Here is a 17039-nt window from a genome sequence, read left to right as displayed (position 1 = left end):
GTCGGGCGGAGCGGAGTTCGCCGTCTTCCGGGTCTTAGCCCGAGTCCGAGCCCTGGGGTCGGGCGGAGCGGAGTTCGCCGTGGCGCCTTTGGCAAGGCCTGACTGCCTGTCAGATTCACTCTGTCGAGTGGCACCGCAGTCGGAGTGGCGCAGGCGGCGCTGTCCTTCTGTCAGACTGGTCAGTGGAGCGGTGGAGTGACGGTGGTCACTTCGGCTCTGCCGGGGGGGCGCGTGTCAGGATAAAGGTGTCAGGCCACCTTTGCGTTAAATGCTCCTGCAATTTGGTCAGTTGGTGTGGCGATTTAGTCAGGGTTGCCTCTGAGCGAAGCCAAGGCCTCGGGCGAGCCGGTGATGCATCCGCCGTAAAAAGGGGGGCCTCGGGCGAGACGGAAGTCTCTCGAGGTCGGCTGCCCTTGGCCGAGGCTAGGCTCGGGTGAAGCGTGATCGAGTCACTCGTGTGGACTGATCCCTGACTTAATCGTACCCATCAGGCCTTTGCAGCTTTATGCTGATGGGGGTTACCAGCTGAGAATTAGGCGTCTTGAGGGTACCCCTAATTATGGTCCCCGACAATATTATTATGCATTGTGTTTCTATGTTTGGTGTAATGTTATTTCTATTTATTATTTGCATCTATGTATATTTTAATACGAATAGAAGCGAGGTTACGAGAAAGCTGAAACCTAATTTTGTGGAAGTATCTAAGCAGCTATAGTGGGTAGAAAAGACTATGTGCCTTGCAAGTTCTCAACGCTTGGGACAGAGCGCCAGCAGAGCACGCGGCAGAGGATGCCCAAGTAACAGGCCAGTGAGGCAGTCAACCAAGCCACCACACCACCCCACGTCTCAAACCCCACATCTCAAACTATGATTTTGAGAAATATTGTTGCCAAACGGCCTCTAACTATTTTTTTGGCAGTGATCAGTTCTTAAGGTTGGACACAATCTGTTTAAATATTGCAGGTATTGCGTACACAGCAATTAAGTAGTAGGTAATAACTAATGAAAATGCTGTTGGCCAAGGAGAAACGAACATTTGAAACCACATAAAACAAACGCTGCCAAATAGTTATTGAGTAGAGGTGTAAATGTACTCTTGTTTAATTTGGAAGGACAGGAAGTAGCAATTAAATATACTATTTTATTATTGTTATCTTTCGTCATCATCGTAGTCGTCGTTGTGATGAGACAGTCAAATTAACGTGGAACTGATAATCTGCGGGACACCGGCTGGGGAGACGTTACACATCGTTCCCCCTCCAATTCATTTCTCTTTTTCGCATGCATCTCTAAGTACCCGTTTGGTAGTGCTTCCAACAGTAGCTGATCTAGAATTTTATTATAGGATATGTCATCTAAAATTTCTATATATTTGATCAAAATTATTTAACAATTCAAAAACAAATTTGATAGTAAATTTTAAATTTGAAGGTTTAGTTAAAAACATAATTAATAAGTCTTAAATTTGGAATGTAAGTTAAAAATATCCAATTATAATATAAATAGATGAAAAGTCATACTGATAGTTTATATAACTTTTTAGCTAAGATCTTTTAAGACACATAATCAATATCTATGTTATTTCTATCCACTTAAAAAATATAATACCAAAACATTAAATAAATTATACTTGCACAGATTAAATCCTTAGCTCTCACATGTGATTTTATAAACAGTCACATAATATATACTGAGCTTGATCAACATCGATCCTTCCCTACGTCTCGACTATCGAAAGCTGAAAACCCACTATAAAGTTGTTTGGGTGTTTCGTCGTTTTCACGAGCCTACACCTAGCAAGCCTATTCGCTTGGCTTTAATGCGTACTGACTTCTACTGTTTTGTACTGTGTTTTGTCTCTATGGATTGCAGTTGCAGCAGTCCGAACAACTGACTTTAATCCAAAGCGAACAACCTGCTAGTTTTCAGCGGCATCTCGTGAGTCACATATGTCAAAGAATCCAAGTGAACGAGCATTGGACTGTCGATTTTGTGATCGAACAGATCATCTCAAAACTTTATTAGATAGATCATCATAAGCCTAAACGCGAAGAAACCATAATCTACAAGACTATTAGCGTAACATCTTATTTATACTAAATGTTTTTATTATATATATATATATATATATATATATATATATATATATATATATATATACACTTTATTAGATACGCTGGGTTTGTGGGTATGCGAGTGCATACTTGGCATACCCTAGGTCCGCCGCTTGGAGCCTTCCCAAACGCGATGCTAAAAACGGCTCCTCAACGGGAGTTTAATGAGAGGAGCGCAACCTTGAAGCAAAGTGCAAGGGGAAGGTACGGTGGAGTCAGCGGTCGGGAGCGAGGAGAGCTTGGCGACGATGAAGGTTGGGTGCGGGTGGTTGTTGGGCACCTTGGAGTTCCAGTCGAATGAATGTTGCCTTCACCATGAACGGGTTCACCGTCGGTGACACCGACACGCCATCGGCTCTAGAGGCGACATTGTGCTAGAGGAGGTGCACGTGGAGAAGCAGGGTGACAGCGAGGATGGTGCAAGTGAGCGACGGTGAAGGGGGAACAAGCCATGGGAGATTTGGGGATGGGGACCGAGAGAAGCGAAGACAAGGCCAATAAGCAAGAGTGGGGAAATAACGGATATGTGTTTTGCCAACAATTTGCAAAAAGTAAAAACAATAGCTCTTGTGAAAGGAGCAGTTCCTGCACAGAGTCAGAGCCGGTCTTATTTTTTGGAGGAGCTAGAACCGTGCTAGAGCCGGTCTTATTTTTTGGAGGAGCTAGAACCGTGCCAAAGAGATCTGACCGATGATAGGGATGACAATAAGCTCTAAATTTTACGCTATAAAATTTAATGACCGGATTGGAATAGAATTGTTTCTATTTCTATTTTTAAACTAAAATTTATTTAAGGCATTATCATTTTGTGAAGAAGCATTTAGATCATGATTATTACAACCCTGTTTATGACTATGACCGTAATTAACCAATGAAAGAGATTACATAGTTTCAAAAATTATATAAACAACATTTAAAGGCTAAAGAGGATTTATCCAGAATCCCATTACGCCTCCCTTCTTCCAAAATTCTCCACCCTTCCTGCCATGGAAAACCGCCATAGCCCCGCTGCACCACCGAACGCCAAGGGCGGTTCTGGTTCTGGCTGCCCGGAGAACAAGGACGTCGCCGCGCCAAACCTCAGCTCAGCAGCGGAGGAGGTGGCTGCCACCGTCGCTACCAGCGACGACGACGGCCTCTGCAAGGGCAACAAGAACGTGGCTGCTGACAGCAAAAAACTCAAGCCGCACATCGTCGCGGAGCGAAAGCGCCGGGATCGGATGAGGGATTACTTCGGCGAGCTGCTGGCGCTCATACCCCAGATCCCCGCGAAGGTAATAGAGGACTCTCACAGTAAGCTAGGGCTTGGGATCGACATCCAGACATCCAGTCACTCACTTGTGCATGGTGACACTGCGATCTGATTTGTTATCGTTTCGGCCGACGACGATAGAGTGACAAGGGGACCATAGTGGGACATGCGGTCGACTACATCCAGTCCCTGGAGAAGACGAAGGCCATGCTGGAGAAGCGCAAGCAGGAGCTGGCGCACGCGCGGCAAGCGGCCGCTGCCGCTGAGGGTGCGGCGTCCTCCTCGTCGGCGCCACCACAGTCCGTTCGGGCCATGGCGGCCGTGTCTTCGGACATCCCCCAGCCGCAGCTGCTCCAGCTGCCGCTCTCTATAGCAGTGCCAGCGCCACCGCCGCAGGTCCCCACGGCGGCGAGGCGGCAAGTCGGATTCCAGACGTGGTCATGGCCGAACCTCGTGCTCAACGTGTCCGACGACAAGGCGTACATCAGCGTGTGCGCGCCGCGCCACCTCGGCATGCAGAACATGGTGACGGTGCTGTCCGTGCTGAACAAGCACGGGATCGACGTGGCCACGGCGCAGGTCGATTCCGACGCCGTCCGCTCCATGTTCAACATCTATGCCCATGTAAGTAGCCTGCTCTCGGCGATGGTCTTCCTCAATGGGAGCTAGCTCGATTAGTAGCTTAACAAAATACACTCCAGTCATCTTTTTTTTAAACCATGCTTTTATATATGCATTTAGGCTATCCGCACTCATTCTACTCTAAATTTCTACTCTAAAAGGAATATTCTATCCTAGTCATCAACATTTTAAAATACAGTAGCCAAACTCCCGCATCCACAACTACTCTATATCTCAACCCTATACAAACTACCACATTTTTTATCAATATATATCAAAAATTCCCACCGTGGGCCCCACCACCCACTCCTTTTTTTTTGCCCCACTCATACCACCGATGCTAGCTCGGTAGCTCCTAGCGTTTCCCGTAGGAAAGAGTGTACGCTGGAAATACCGTTTCCTGTGGCCACTGTAAATTTCCAGTAGCATATAGGGTACCTCATTGCAGCACTTTGTTACTGCATTTGTAACTGCAAGCGTGTAGCGTATTCTTTGCCGTCCTTCACTGCGGCTAGCCTTATGGGTTGTAAAATTATAGTTTTTTCATACCATGGCTTTTTGATATTTTTGCAGCAAACATTGCCTTAACATGAATGGATCTGATCTGATCCCCACTTGTTGGTAGGAGTTATATGCTAGGATGATAAGTGTCATAGATTATGGATATGTGTATATTTAATTTAAGAGTACAATACAGTTTAAAGTATATAACAATTGGGCAAGAGACTCAACTCTTTCAATCTTTGCCCAGATAGGATCCGATGGGGCACTGACGCGTGGCCAACGCGTGCGACAGGGCCCATGCGCAGTGACCCAACTGCAAACGTCAGCGGATCCATGTCCTCTTTGCCCATGCTTTTGAAATTTTCTGGGTCCGCCATTGATGATGAGGGGCGCACATGCCTATCTTTCCAATATTTGAATGCTAAAAAAATCCGCCTACCGTTAAATTAGGGTTAGCCTCCATGAACGTAGAAGCCTACAATAGAGAATTAATCCATAAAAAATGAGGACCAATTTAAATCTAGCTAAAGTATTTGATATATATGGTTACTCTACTACCAATTTTATTGCCATGATTTCGATTAGATTTATAGAATTGTAGACTGAATAGTTCTAGATATGTAAGTAAACAATGTGTTAGAGCTTTACACTTTAATGGGAAAATGTGATTCAAATACTGTTAGGAAAAGTACTTAAGGCGTAACCACAACGAATATTATGTTAGAAGTTCATTTTGTCACGCTTTAATGGGAAAAGGTGATTGAAACTACGAACATACTAAATCTTGCTAAACTAATCGACAAATGTGGTTACCAGTCCTTATTTGACCTCATTCTTTTAAGCAAACATGTCAGTTTGCAAACGACTTACATAAGTTGAGGACCCGTAGTTTGGTAACACTAAGAAAATAGTACGTTACCAGCGATCTATTTTAATTTCATTATGTATTTGTTTATAGAAAACATGCTCTTGGAGTTGATATAACAAACAACTCAAACCTACTGCTAATGTTAGAAATACATATGTGACTCAAGTTTCCATATCCTTACATCCCTTGAGTGTTGGTGTGGATTTGTGACTCCATAGCCCATAGGAACCATTGTGTGACTAACTATATGATTATTTTTTGTTATACAAAAATACTACTAGTTGGTACAATTATTATATCTCCGTTAATGGATCCTAGCTAGTATTTTGTCAAGAGGATTTGGTTTTTCCATTACTAAGCTATATTAGTGTACAAGTATAAAATTTGAATAGCCACTCTGTAGTCAAGGCTACTTGCTACCTGAAGGATGTGTACATACACCATCTCACAGTTCCATGTTCCACAAAATTAAAGATGAGTTTGCTTTTTTTCACCCTACTTATGTAACATGAATGCATAGGGTGGTATGGCTGGACACATACATGCATATATAACCAAAAGGCTAACCTAATCACAAACAAAATAATTTCCATTATGGACATTGTGCCCCACACTCTACATATATATCAGAATTATCTTTGTAGAACTTAACATAAAGGTATTCCCTAACCTAAAAGTATATTCATAATACTTTGAGATATCTCATGCGAACTTATTTTTACAAAATAGGTGACTGCAATGGATGGGGAGAATCCTTCCGTACAAGATGTCTACAAGTTGGCTGTGTCAGAGATCCTAGTATGGCTCAATATCACCAGCTAGGCTAGAGCTGCAATCAAGGGTGTCTCAAACAGCGCCAGTACCCCTATGTCGATCTACTCACCTTGCACCAGCCTCTCTAGACAGGCACTATCAACTAGAACAATCTTGTTTATTACTTAATTTGTGTTCAACGTTTGAAGGTTTGGTAACTGTGTATGTGTTATCTGAGCCAGGCCTATCTAGATGAATTGATCGAGTTCCATGAGTCTTTGTGTTGATGTTGTAAAACTATCGTATTGGGATCATCTGGTCGTATCCTAAATCATAATTTTAACTATATTCATAATACTTTGATGTTGTAAAACATTGAGATATGAACTTTGGTATTGTTGTGTTGATGGAGACCAAGCAGGGAACATGATCTGAGGTCTCTGTGGCTAGCTTGGAAACACAAGAATTGGAATAGGAAAGTGTCTAGAAAGACGACGTGAAAAAACAATCCAATCTTTACCAAAGTTGTGAGCTACTTAATAGTCCAGGTAGATCATTTGCCTTGTACATTAATGATTTTCTCATTTAATAATAACATATCTACCTCATCAACTGTAGGTTTGTTTCTATAATGTATATTTTTGTAAAGGATTAAAGTCCCCAATAACTAATCAATCAACATGATCTGACATCTAGATACTTTTAAACCAAGAAAAAAAATTCCATTTTGTCTATCGAAGTGTAGGGAGCATAAACATTCATAAGAATCCAAGTTACACCACTATGTTGAGAGGTGAACTCAAATAAAGTAGCAAACATATTCTCAAAGACAAGAGTACCACAAAAGGATCTAGTTTTCTAGAGAATTATATAACCCCCAAGTAAGGGTGACAATGGACTTTAAATTTTACACTATAAAATTTAAGGATCAGATCATGTTAGGATTGGACCCTATTTCTATTTATTTTTGAACTAGAAATAACTTAGGGCCCTAACAAATTATGAAGAAGCATTTGGATCGTGGTCCATTACCACCCCTACCCAAGCACCCATCCAAGAGACAAAACTCAAACTAATCAAAAGAGGGTGGACAAAACTAACGACTAAAACTAAGATCGAAGAAGAAAACACTCTTAATCTCTTGCGGTAAGCAATATCACAACCGCCTTCGACTATATGACCCCTATTAGAGCGTCTCTTCTTAACCGAGTTTATACCATCACATTCCAACTAAGAACTTTCGATGACCTAGTTGTTAGGTTCTTGGATCTTGCTCTTAACCACTAACTACTAGAACTTAGAGATCTAACAATTACCTTATGGATTGGAGATCGTAGCGGTCACAAGGCCATGAGTGGTAACCTAACGTCCCTGCTTAGGGAAGAGGCACGACGAACATGTGTAGATGAACGTCGACACAGAAGGCCGACACTAGGCGTAGGTATTTACGTCCATCCTGAGTTCTCTTGATCGGCAGGTTAGAGCTAATCTTTCTATCATCTCACATTTTCGTTCTCTGTTTACCTGGAACTAGGCCAAGGAATTTGGGTCGATTGCCCCCGACCAAGGCAACGTGGGCCTAAGCCCTTAGGTTTCGATCTGTACTTGTTGACCAGTCCGACATCAATCTAGCGCTAGTGTTCATGATAAAAGAGATAAGAAAATACCAAGACTTCTTAGATAACTAGAACTAAAGGAAAGACGACAAGGGCTTCAACTTTTTCCCATAACGTCCCTTCTGAACCATTGTCCTCAGCATCATTGTGTTTTGCATCCTTCTTAGAGCAACTTCAACGGTCTAGATAAAATAATTAGATTCGGTAAAAACAACAAACACCCTGTTCAAAACGAATCCAATAGATTTACTATCAGCGTGATTGGTTCGCGCGCTCACCATCGCCAGGCGCGTGCCATCCTGGCCGGTAGGGAACGTCCCTCCCTAGCTTCTCCACAGATGCAGCGAATGGATAAAAAAAACGTCCTAGATCGCACCCGCGCGTGCAACCCAGCTTCTACGCGCACAGGGAGTCAATCATGCGCTCGCATGTGGTCAACGCACGTAGCGGGTATGACCGTGGCCAACTGGACAACCAATCATGCAGTATTTGTCTTTCTTTTCTATCTTGCTCGATATTTCCTCCACTCGCTAAGGCATATATTTGTTCGAGTACCTATGACTCCGCACCTCCCTCCATGGCTCTCTAGCCTGCGCTTCCTTCCGCTCCCGCGCCCTTGCTACCACCGCGTCCCGTGTGTCTCGCGATGGAATATTTTGTGACCTACGGCCTGTGAGATATGGCGATAGAATTTTTTTAGCCTTCCCGCCTATGCGTTCTGGCGTGGCTTCCTTCTCCTTCGATGAGACAAGCTGGCTGCTGCCTCCACCGTCCAGCGGCGACTGCGTTCGGCAAGTAAACGAAATATGGAAAGGAAAGGAAGAAAAGCTAGACTGTTGGTTACCCTATCTTTTATTTAGCTATCTATTTCAAATAAACTCCTCCAAAACTCTATATTTAACTAGGATTATACAAAAGCTGGAGTTGCTCTTAGAGGTTCTAGGCTTCTTGGGCCAGCCCTCTATCTCTTTTAGGTCTCTTTTAGGGCTTGTTAATTTGAGAGTCAGGAGATTGGAGAGGATTGATTGGACTAAAATCTATTACTAAGAGATTTTAGCTCCTCTGATTTCAAACAAGCCCTTAAGGCGAGGCATATTGCAAGAGGTTGCATGTTTTTGAATCACCTCGAAAGCACTTGTGGATGCATGCATTTGTGCAAGATATATTGAAAACCAAACCAAACCATATGCACTTTTGAAAGATACATTGAAAATCAAACTTTGTGCCATACTGCCGTATAGCCCTTTGGACCGAAACAGACGCGCAAACTCCGGCATGCAGAGAAGGAAGCTTCTTGTTCCCTTGGCACAGCATGCGCGTGCATGAAGATAACTGTTGCTAGGTGCGATGTTTGGTGCAGTGGGGTGGGCAAAGGTGACCGATGAGAAACGGTCGATCGTGCGCTATGCATGAAATCTTGCTTGCTTGCTCACAGTGAAGCTTCCTTTGCTTTGCTTTTGTGTGGAGAGGACTTGGTTTCTCTTGGATTTATTCACCATTTTTTTGGTAGCCAGTTACTAAAGTAGGACATATTTTCTTTTCTTTTTTTTAAAAGATATTGCACATATAAAGGCTAGTTTGATAACCACATTTTTCCATGGTATTTTCATTTTCCCGAGAGAAAATATTTCTTTTACCTTTGGAAAACGAAAATCATTTGAGAAAATGAGGTTTCCAAACTAACCCTAAATGTTAATAAGTAGATACAAAATTGCGACACGGCAAGACAAACATTTTACTGTGGTAAGTAGAAACTAAATGAAAATTAGAAACCACAATTTTTTTTTTTTGCTGATGAGTCGAGAAGTGTCACCGCGCGCGGAGAAGCCAAAGCACTGGTTGGACATGTGCATGAGTCTTGTTTAGCTATCACTGTAAAACCAAGCAAAGGTGCAACTGTTCCCTAATAAGTGCTAATCCTTTTAGGAGGAGACGATCACTCGTGCTTGCATTGCCGAAAATTTCCATGGCCATGGACCCGGGTATGTGATATGCGGATAAGCGCACGTTATTGCAAGCGATTCAGTATCCGTGTGATTGGTTGGTAGGCCGTCCGTGTCTAGACTGACTGTGTGTGTTGACCGTGATTCGATGTGTGATTAGTTACCTGTATGGTATGATCCCAGTCTATACGTGCGGAAACAACGCAGGTATTTTTTGTTACCCACCTGGATGCGCGAAAGTGGGCGAGGCGAGAGCTGGCAAGCAATCATATTGTATGTTGCTCTAGAAATAATTAAGCTGCATGTAAAAAGTATAGTCTTCTTCTTTTTAAAAGGCCATATAATTTGATTTTTTAAAAGTCTTAAGTAGGCATAAATTTAATTTACATTTTTTTCCGTCTATATAAAGCATCAGTTTCCATGATTTCATAGTCATCGTGCTTCCCACGTTTAAATGATAAAAAGTTAAAATTATAAAGAAATAAGGATTGAAATCGTGGTGGTCGATTCTAAACCTACATTTACACTCACCTAGCCAACAGAACACACATGTCTTTATGTTTTATACTTTTTAAGTATGTTTCATACTCTATACTTTGCTAGTCCCACACAAAGCGTTAGGGTATAACTCTGACAAGTAATCACCGAGTAGTGTTGTAAATGTACCTTGCTTGCTTTGTTTGTAAGGAAATATTGTACTAATTTAAAGTATATATTAATAATGTGAAGCATAATTAATCTTGCCCTATTATTAATTTATTATATTACTTAGTGCACGAAAGACAACCAAATTAATATGAAATAAATTAATGTGAAAGGACCAATTACCGTAGGGCTAGAAAAAAAGCTCGGCTCGAGCTCGCTCAGGATCGATTCGACTCGGATAGGCTTGCAAGCCCGAGCTCGAGCCTACTTTTATGGCTCGCTCAAACAACGAGTCAAGCCGATCATGTAGTACTTATATTGTGACACTATTACATTACTATGTTATTAATTTATTTTCTTATTTTTTATGGACCTAATGCTATATATAGTTTAAAATATGTTCCTACATTTTTTGTACATATTTTCTATTTTATATATAATGAGAATATATAATTTATGCTCTAAATTGGACATAGTGTGGTGGCTCACGAGTTTGAACGAGCTCGAGCCGAGCTTGATCTCCGAGGTCACAATGCAACCAGGCCAAACCGAGCTGGGCTCGCTAGGCGTCCGAGCCGCGAGCCGAGCTTGGCTCGGCTTGTTTCCAGCCCTAAATTATCGTTCGGGAGACCGGAGGCAATATTATACACGGTAAAAGTTTGTGTACAATCATGTTTCCTATATAGTCACTGTGTAATCAAACTAATAAAAGTCACAGTTTTTAAATTAGATAGATATACTTTATTATTTACTCTATCAATATACTAAATTTCAGTTTCGAGTATGTCAAAAACTACAAAAGAAATCTATCAAAAAATGGCATGATAGATTTTTTATCTTTTTTTATCTCTCTTAGCATATGATGAATCAATCTTGAAATTTGATATATTAGTAGAATAAATAATAAGGTATGTCTATTGTTGAGAACTTTTAATGACTTTTAGTAGTTTGATTGTATGAGAAGCTTTATTATACAACATTTTTTGCTCTTACGTACACGCATACTTTGTACTACTATAATTCTTCCTTTTGCATGCATCTCTGACCAGTGAGAGAGACGATTAAAGTTTAATATAGAAAAGGAAAACACATGGTCTATTTAACCACGGATAAAGAGCAACCTAACAGTGTGGAACATATGTTTAGGACGGGGTTGCTTACGTGAGCTTGATGTCGAATTGAAACCCTTGTTTCTGCTAGCTAGGAGCAGCACTATTTGCTGGTCACTTTGGTTAAGCAGAAATGACTTGAATGCAATTTCTTCTATGCATGTTATCCATATGGCAGCCTACTTCTCTTAAGATGGGCTATGCTACAGGGGCACATTTGCAGGAGTGGGCCATAGAGGGATCATAACTTTTTATGCAAGTGGCCAAGATTTTTTTCTCCCAGACATATGGATGACTATCTGTTAAGCTGCAAAATGAGCGGCGGATGATCCGGCCCTGAGGCCGGACGGTCCGCGCTTGTGGGCCGGACGGTCCGCGTGTGCGCAGAGCAGATTAGGATTCCGAGTTTTGTGCTACAGTTGTTAGCTAGATTCGCGGAATTAGCTCGGAAATTAGTTGGTAAAGGGTCCAGCCCCCTCCTCTATAAATAGAGAGGTAAACGACTGATTTGGAATCATCAATCGAATCAATAACACTTCTATTTCACATTTATTTCCTAGGAGTAGTTCTAGTCTAGTTCTAGTTTAGCCTCTCGATCCCCAAATTCTCCGCTTCTCTTCGACTCTACGTCGATTAGAGGAGTCTAGGTCAGCCTGCCCGAGCCTAGACATCACCTAGGATCTCTCCTCCCCGACGGGGTCCCTCCCGGGAGCGAGATCCAGGCGCCGTCGGCGATCTTCCGCCGCCCCTGCGCACACGTGGACCGTCCGGCCCCCGGGCGCGGACCGTCCGGCAGGAACCCTAGCCTCGCACCAGGCCACAGACCGTCCGCCCCTGTGCAGAGAGCACCGCCGCTGGTTCGTGTTGAGTGATTGGCGCCCTAAAAAGGTGTCAACATACTTTTTGGCGACTCCGCTGGGAAAACACATCTAGACCCATCAAATCGGCCCTCAATGGCCGGTTCAAGGGATAGTTTTGAAGTCTCCCCCAACAACATTATAGAGCCGACTTGGGAAACCTTGTCGGCTAACGAACAACTCCAGTTCGAAGAGCATAAGGAGCAGCTGATTCAAGAGGCGAGAGCAAAGTTTCTGGCTAACTTCAAGGTGGACAGGAACAATAAGGTCGTCCGACAACGGGTGACGGATCCGGCTTCGCTCTGACCCACACTAGATATCCCCAATGCAAGTAAGACAAACGAGCTACAATCCCTTAAGAATTATGTAGATGAACAGCGAGAACAAATGCAGAATATCATAAGGGGTATGCAAAACGATTATAGGAGACTAGTACGTGCGTTTGATAAATCTAGTATTGCAAATTTTCCATCGCACGAGGTTGAATTAGGGGATAACACGTGTAATACATCGGCTATAGGTTGTCACAACCACTTTATGGGATGTCGATGGACACATACCTTGAGCAACCGCAAATCGGCAGTAAATCAGCCGATCTGCACATGCCTGGACCGTCCGCACGTGAGCGCGGACCGTCCGGGCCAGCAATAGTCGGGCCCATTTTTAATGAGTTACCCAGACATGCACTCGAGCCACAACATGACACATAATCTAAACTACCCAGTCAGACGGTCCGCATACAACGACGGACGGTCCGCATATAATCACGGATGGTCCGGGCAAATGTCCGGACAGTCCGTGCATGACTTATTTGAGGAGGATTGTTACCTGAATCCTCACCCGTCCCAGCAACACTTCCCATCACACTATGCAATGCATCAACCCATTAATACAAAATCTAGAGCCCAGGAAAGCTTTCCGTCCCCGCCTAGAAGGCCGGAAAGGAACGATCAATCCTATGAGCCATATAGGGCAAATGGCAATGCACCCCATAACTCAAACCAATGGGGGGGAAGACAACACGCTAATATCCAGCCAACCCCACCTATGTTTGACCAGAGAGCCGGTGGTCTCGCACCGGCTGCCATCGATATAGTGAGGGAGGAAATAGCCGGGGCGTTCCGAGATAAGCTCGGAGTAAGCATGGTGCCTAGGGGGCAATCATATCGGAAACCTTATGACAGCCGATTCGATCACCACCCATACCCCTAGGGAACCAGGATACCCGAATTTATAAAATTTTCGGGTGACCAAGGAAAAAACACGCGCGAACACATAGGCCAGTTCATAGCACAATTAGGAGAATTGGCCGACACAGAAGCATTTCGTGTGCGTTTATTTTCATTGTCTTTAACAGGAACCATGTTCGTATGGTACGCCACTTTACCTCCTAATTCCATTTCATCATGGGGGGATTTAGAACAAAAATTCCATGACCATTTTTTCTCTGGTGACTATGAGTTAGATTTGGTAGACCTAGTGGCCCTGCGACAAGGGAAAGATGAATCGGTTAATGAATACATCCGGAGGTTCCGGGATACAAGAAATCGATGCTTCCAAATACACTTAGCAGAAAAACAGCTAGCAGGATTAGCCTTTAATGGGCTACAATATTATTTAAAAGAAAGATTAGAAGGCATCCAATTTTTCACGCTAGCACAATTACACTAGAGAGCTTTGACCTGTGAAAGCCGAAGCAAAGAGACTACCAAAACCATTCATCACAATGTCCATATAGTAGAGTGCGACCAAAGTAGCTCGGACGACGAATCGGTAGAGGTATACACGGCTCAAATGGTTTGGCCAAAACAGGCCAAATCTTTGGCTTGTTCTTCCTTGCAGCCGGTTCAAAAGAAACGACAAGAGGAGGTTAAGTTTACGTTTAATGTTGGTAAGTGTGATAAAATATTTGATGAATTACTCAAAAATGGCAACATTAAAATAAATCACACTGTTCCATCCGCCGACGAGCTAAAACGTCGTGCATACTGCAAGTGGCATAACTCATTTTCTCATGCCACTAATGATTATAATGTGTTTCGACGACAGATTCAATCGGCCATTAACGAGGGACGATTGAAATTTCAGGAAATGCAGGTGGATACAGAGCCCTTTCCGATGAACATGATCGACTTCGAGGGCAAAAGGGTCCTAATTCGGCCCAGCACAGCCGATAAGGGAAAAGGCAAAGAAATCATCATCGGCAACGCACGGGAGGCCGATGAAAATAATAAAATTTCTTGCAGGAAAGTAGTGGCAGAAAAGACTCCTGATGGAGGGGAGACCCTGAAGGTGACCATCACAGCCTCCGGCGCTGGGGGGCAAGCACAGACAGGGAGACAGGCGCGGGACCCCGTGCGGCGCATCACGGACGGTCTGCCATCCAGACGCAGACGATCCGAAGCTTCTCCGGACGGTCCGAAGACTTCTGGCGGACGGTCCGGCTACACTCAGGACCCACAACAACCACGTACATTCAAACCACGATGACCAGAGATAGGTACGTGGAAAACAAATACATTTAAAGCAGCTGGTCGGCTGGTCAAATCTGGTCAGACTTTCGATCAATTGTTGTCCAAATATGTGAAAAAGAAGGTCGGCCCCAGTGACTGGCCAGCAAAGCGACCCCGCTCACCCATTCATGAGCAACATCAGGTAAGGCCGATTGGACCACCCCACCAATCGGAAGAAATGAAAGGTCATACTGTACAATTGAGACCTAACATACCTACATGGATACCTCCACCCCCATATCCACCTATGCCATATCCATACACATACATATACGTCCACCATATGTTCCAAATCAAATGTGGGGCATGCCACCATATTCATTTGGGATGCCACAGTACCCCGCTTAGGGGGCACCCCAAACATCTGTATTCAACAGGTTGGCACCACCAGTACAAGACCATTTGAGCGCCGCTCAATCCGGTCACCAGGCACAGGCCCAACAAGATTGCCGGACTACTCGGCCTCCAAGGCCGACCAATCCGGCAGGGGGGCATATGCCTGCAGCGACTGAAAGAACGACAAAAAGGACATCATCAAAATAGGTACAGCGGATGTTGTCATATAGAAAGAAAGTGAAGGGGCGATGGTTTTTGGTGAATCGGCCAACACAAACAAAAAAAGTTACGACTACCATCAAAACAACCGATCCAAAATACTCCATGCCTCGATGGTGCCCATCGGGATTGACACGGTCCCAAAAGCGAAAATTACAACGCCTAAGAGCAAAAGAGCATCAGGAAAAGGAGGCGGAAAAGATATTCAATGACACACATCTACAGTACCCGCCACTACAAAAGAAATGGAGACCAAAGGCCGTTGAGGAAAAGCAAACGACCATAAAAATAGAAAATAAAACAGCACTTATGCAGCACCCTGCAGGTATGGCAGACAGCCCAGCTAAAAAGGCTGGACCAGCCACAGAAGGCGTGGACCGTCCGACCCCTGAGTCCGGACTGTCCGCACCACACTAGGACGCCTCTAATGCAATGGAGGAGGACGACCTACTGGGAGAAGACCTGGTCGACTATAAAGCTTCTCCAGAACGCCCAGGTATGGATGTAAATGTTATTACATTTTCCACCGACTGTACTATTGTCGGCGACGATGAACCTGTTGTTGCCCAGTTTGATTTTGGTCCTAAAGAAGCCACCTTTACTAAACCAAAGGAATCGGTAAATCATTTAAAGCCGCTCTTCGTGCGCGGTCACATTGATGGGATACCGATTGCTAAAATATTAGTAGATGGAGGGGTGGCTGTAAATCTAATGCATTATTCATTGTACAGAAAATTAGGTAAACAAGATGACGAACTTGTCAAGACCAACATGACCCTCAGCGGTGTTGGGACTGATAGTTCGATCAAAGCCAGGGGAGTCACGTCGATTGAATTAACCATCGAGACTAAGACCCTTCCTGTTGCATTCTTCGTCGCTGATGTAGAAGGAAATTATAGTATAATCCTAGGCAGAGATTGGATTCATGCCAACCAATGTATACCTTCTACGTTACATCAAATGTTAATACAATGGGTAGGCGATGATATAGAACAAGTACATGCTGATGTATCGACCTGTATCGTTGTGGCCGATGCCCCTGTACTCTGGACTTATGAGACTGCTACATGTCTCACAGGGGTAGATTTTTCTGATTATCAGTTCATAAGCATAGATAAGAAGGGTTTCATTCCTGTAATGCTAGAGCCGATGGAGAATCGGCTAAATCCTAAATAAAGTTTAAATGATGAGTACACACAAAATTCATGAGTCCTTGGTCACGGACAGTTCGACTTCTAAAGCCGGATGGTCTGGTCTTTCACAAAACAGTTCAGACTTTAAGACCGAACATCTACCACAGCGTAAAGATGGTATTGCAGATAATCCAGCCTCCGAGACCGGAGAGTCCGCCATCACATAAAGATCATTTGATTCCTCTGTGGGGGACATGATAGAGGAATTCAGAGATCTTGATAAACTAGGACAGGGGTTTACATCGGCCGATCCTTTGGAGGAGATTGACATAGGAGATGGAAAACTCCAAGGCCGACTTTTGTAAACAAGACCCTGGAGACCGATCCTAGAAATGAGATGATCAGTTTATTGAAGTGTCACACCCGGTTTTAAGGAACAAAGCCGGGTGCATCTCATACATGCGCCAAGAAGACAACATATACAATAACAGAGTGTATAGAGATAAATGTCATAAAACATCAGAGTAATTATTACATAGCGGAAGACTTATTACAA

General features: G+C 43.6%; 1 protein-coding gene across 1 annotated transcript; it reads left to right on the top strand.

Moving 5' to 3' along the window:
- Window positions 1-3045: 3045 nt before the first annotated feature.
- LOC103630854 (transcription factor bHLH95) lies at window positions 3046-6495 on the top strand. The gene is made up of 3 exons (XM_008651902.4): window positions 3046-3388; window positions 3508-3990; window positions 6089-6495. Exons 1-3 carry the CDS (start codon window positions 3101-3103, stop codon window positions 6179-6181), a joined length of 864 nt encoding a protein of 287 aa, XP_008650124.2. The 5' UTR covers window positions 3046-3100; the 3' UTR covers window positions 6182-6495.
- Window positions 6496-17039: the final 10544 nt, after the last annotated feature.

The sequence above is a fragment of the Zea mays genome, chromosome 6, assembly GCF_902167145.1.
Source record: "Zea mays cultivar B73 chromosome 6, Zm-B73-REFERENCE-NAM-5.0, whole genome shotgun sequence".
Taxonomy (NCBI): Eukaryota; Viridiplantae; Streptophyta; class Magnoliopsida; order Poales; family Poaceae; genus Zea; species Zea mays.
Note: the sequence above shows the minus strand (reverse complement) of the source record. Positions and strands in the feature narration are given on the sequence as shown.

What these genes read in the sequence shown, in the direction of transcription:
- LOC103630854 (XM_008651902.4), top strand. Translation starts at nt 3,101, where the DNA reads ATGGAAAACCGCCATAGCCCCGCTGCACCACCGAACGCCAAGGGCGGT. An exon ending in TACCCCAGATCCCCGCGAAG is followed by an intron (nt 3,389 to 3,507) that starts GTAATAGAGGAC and finishes CGACGACGATAG; the next exon opens with AGTGACAAGGGGACCATAGT. An exon ending in TGTTCAACATCTATGCCCAT is followed by an intron (nt 3,991 to 6,088) that starts GTAAGTAGCCTG and finishes TTTACAAAATAG; the next exon opens with GTGACTGCAATGGATGGGGA.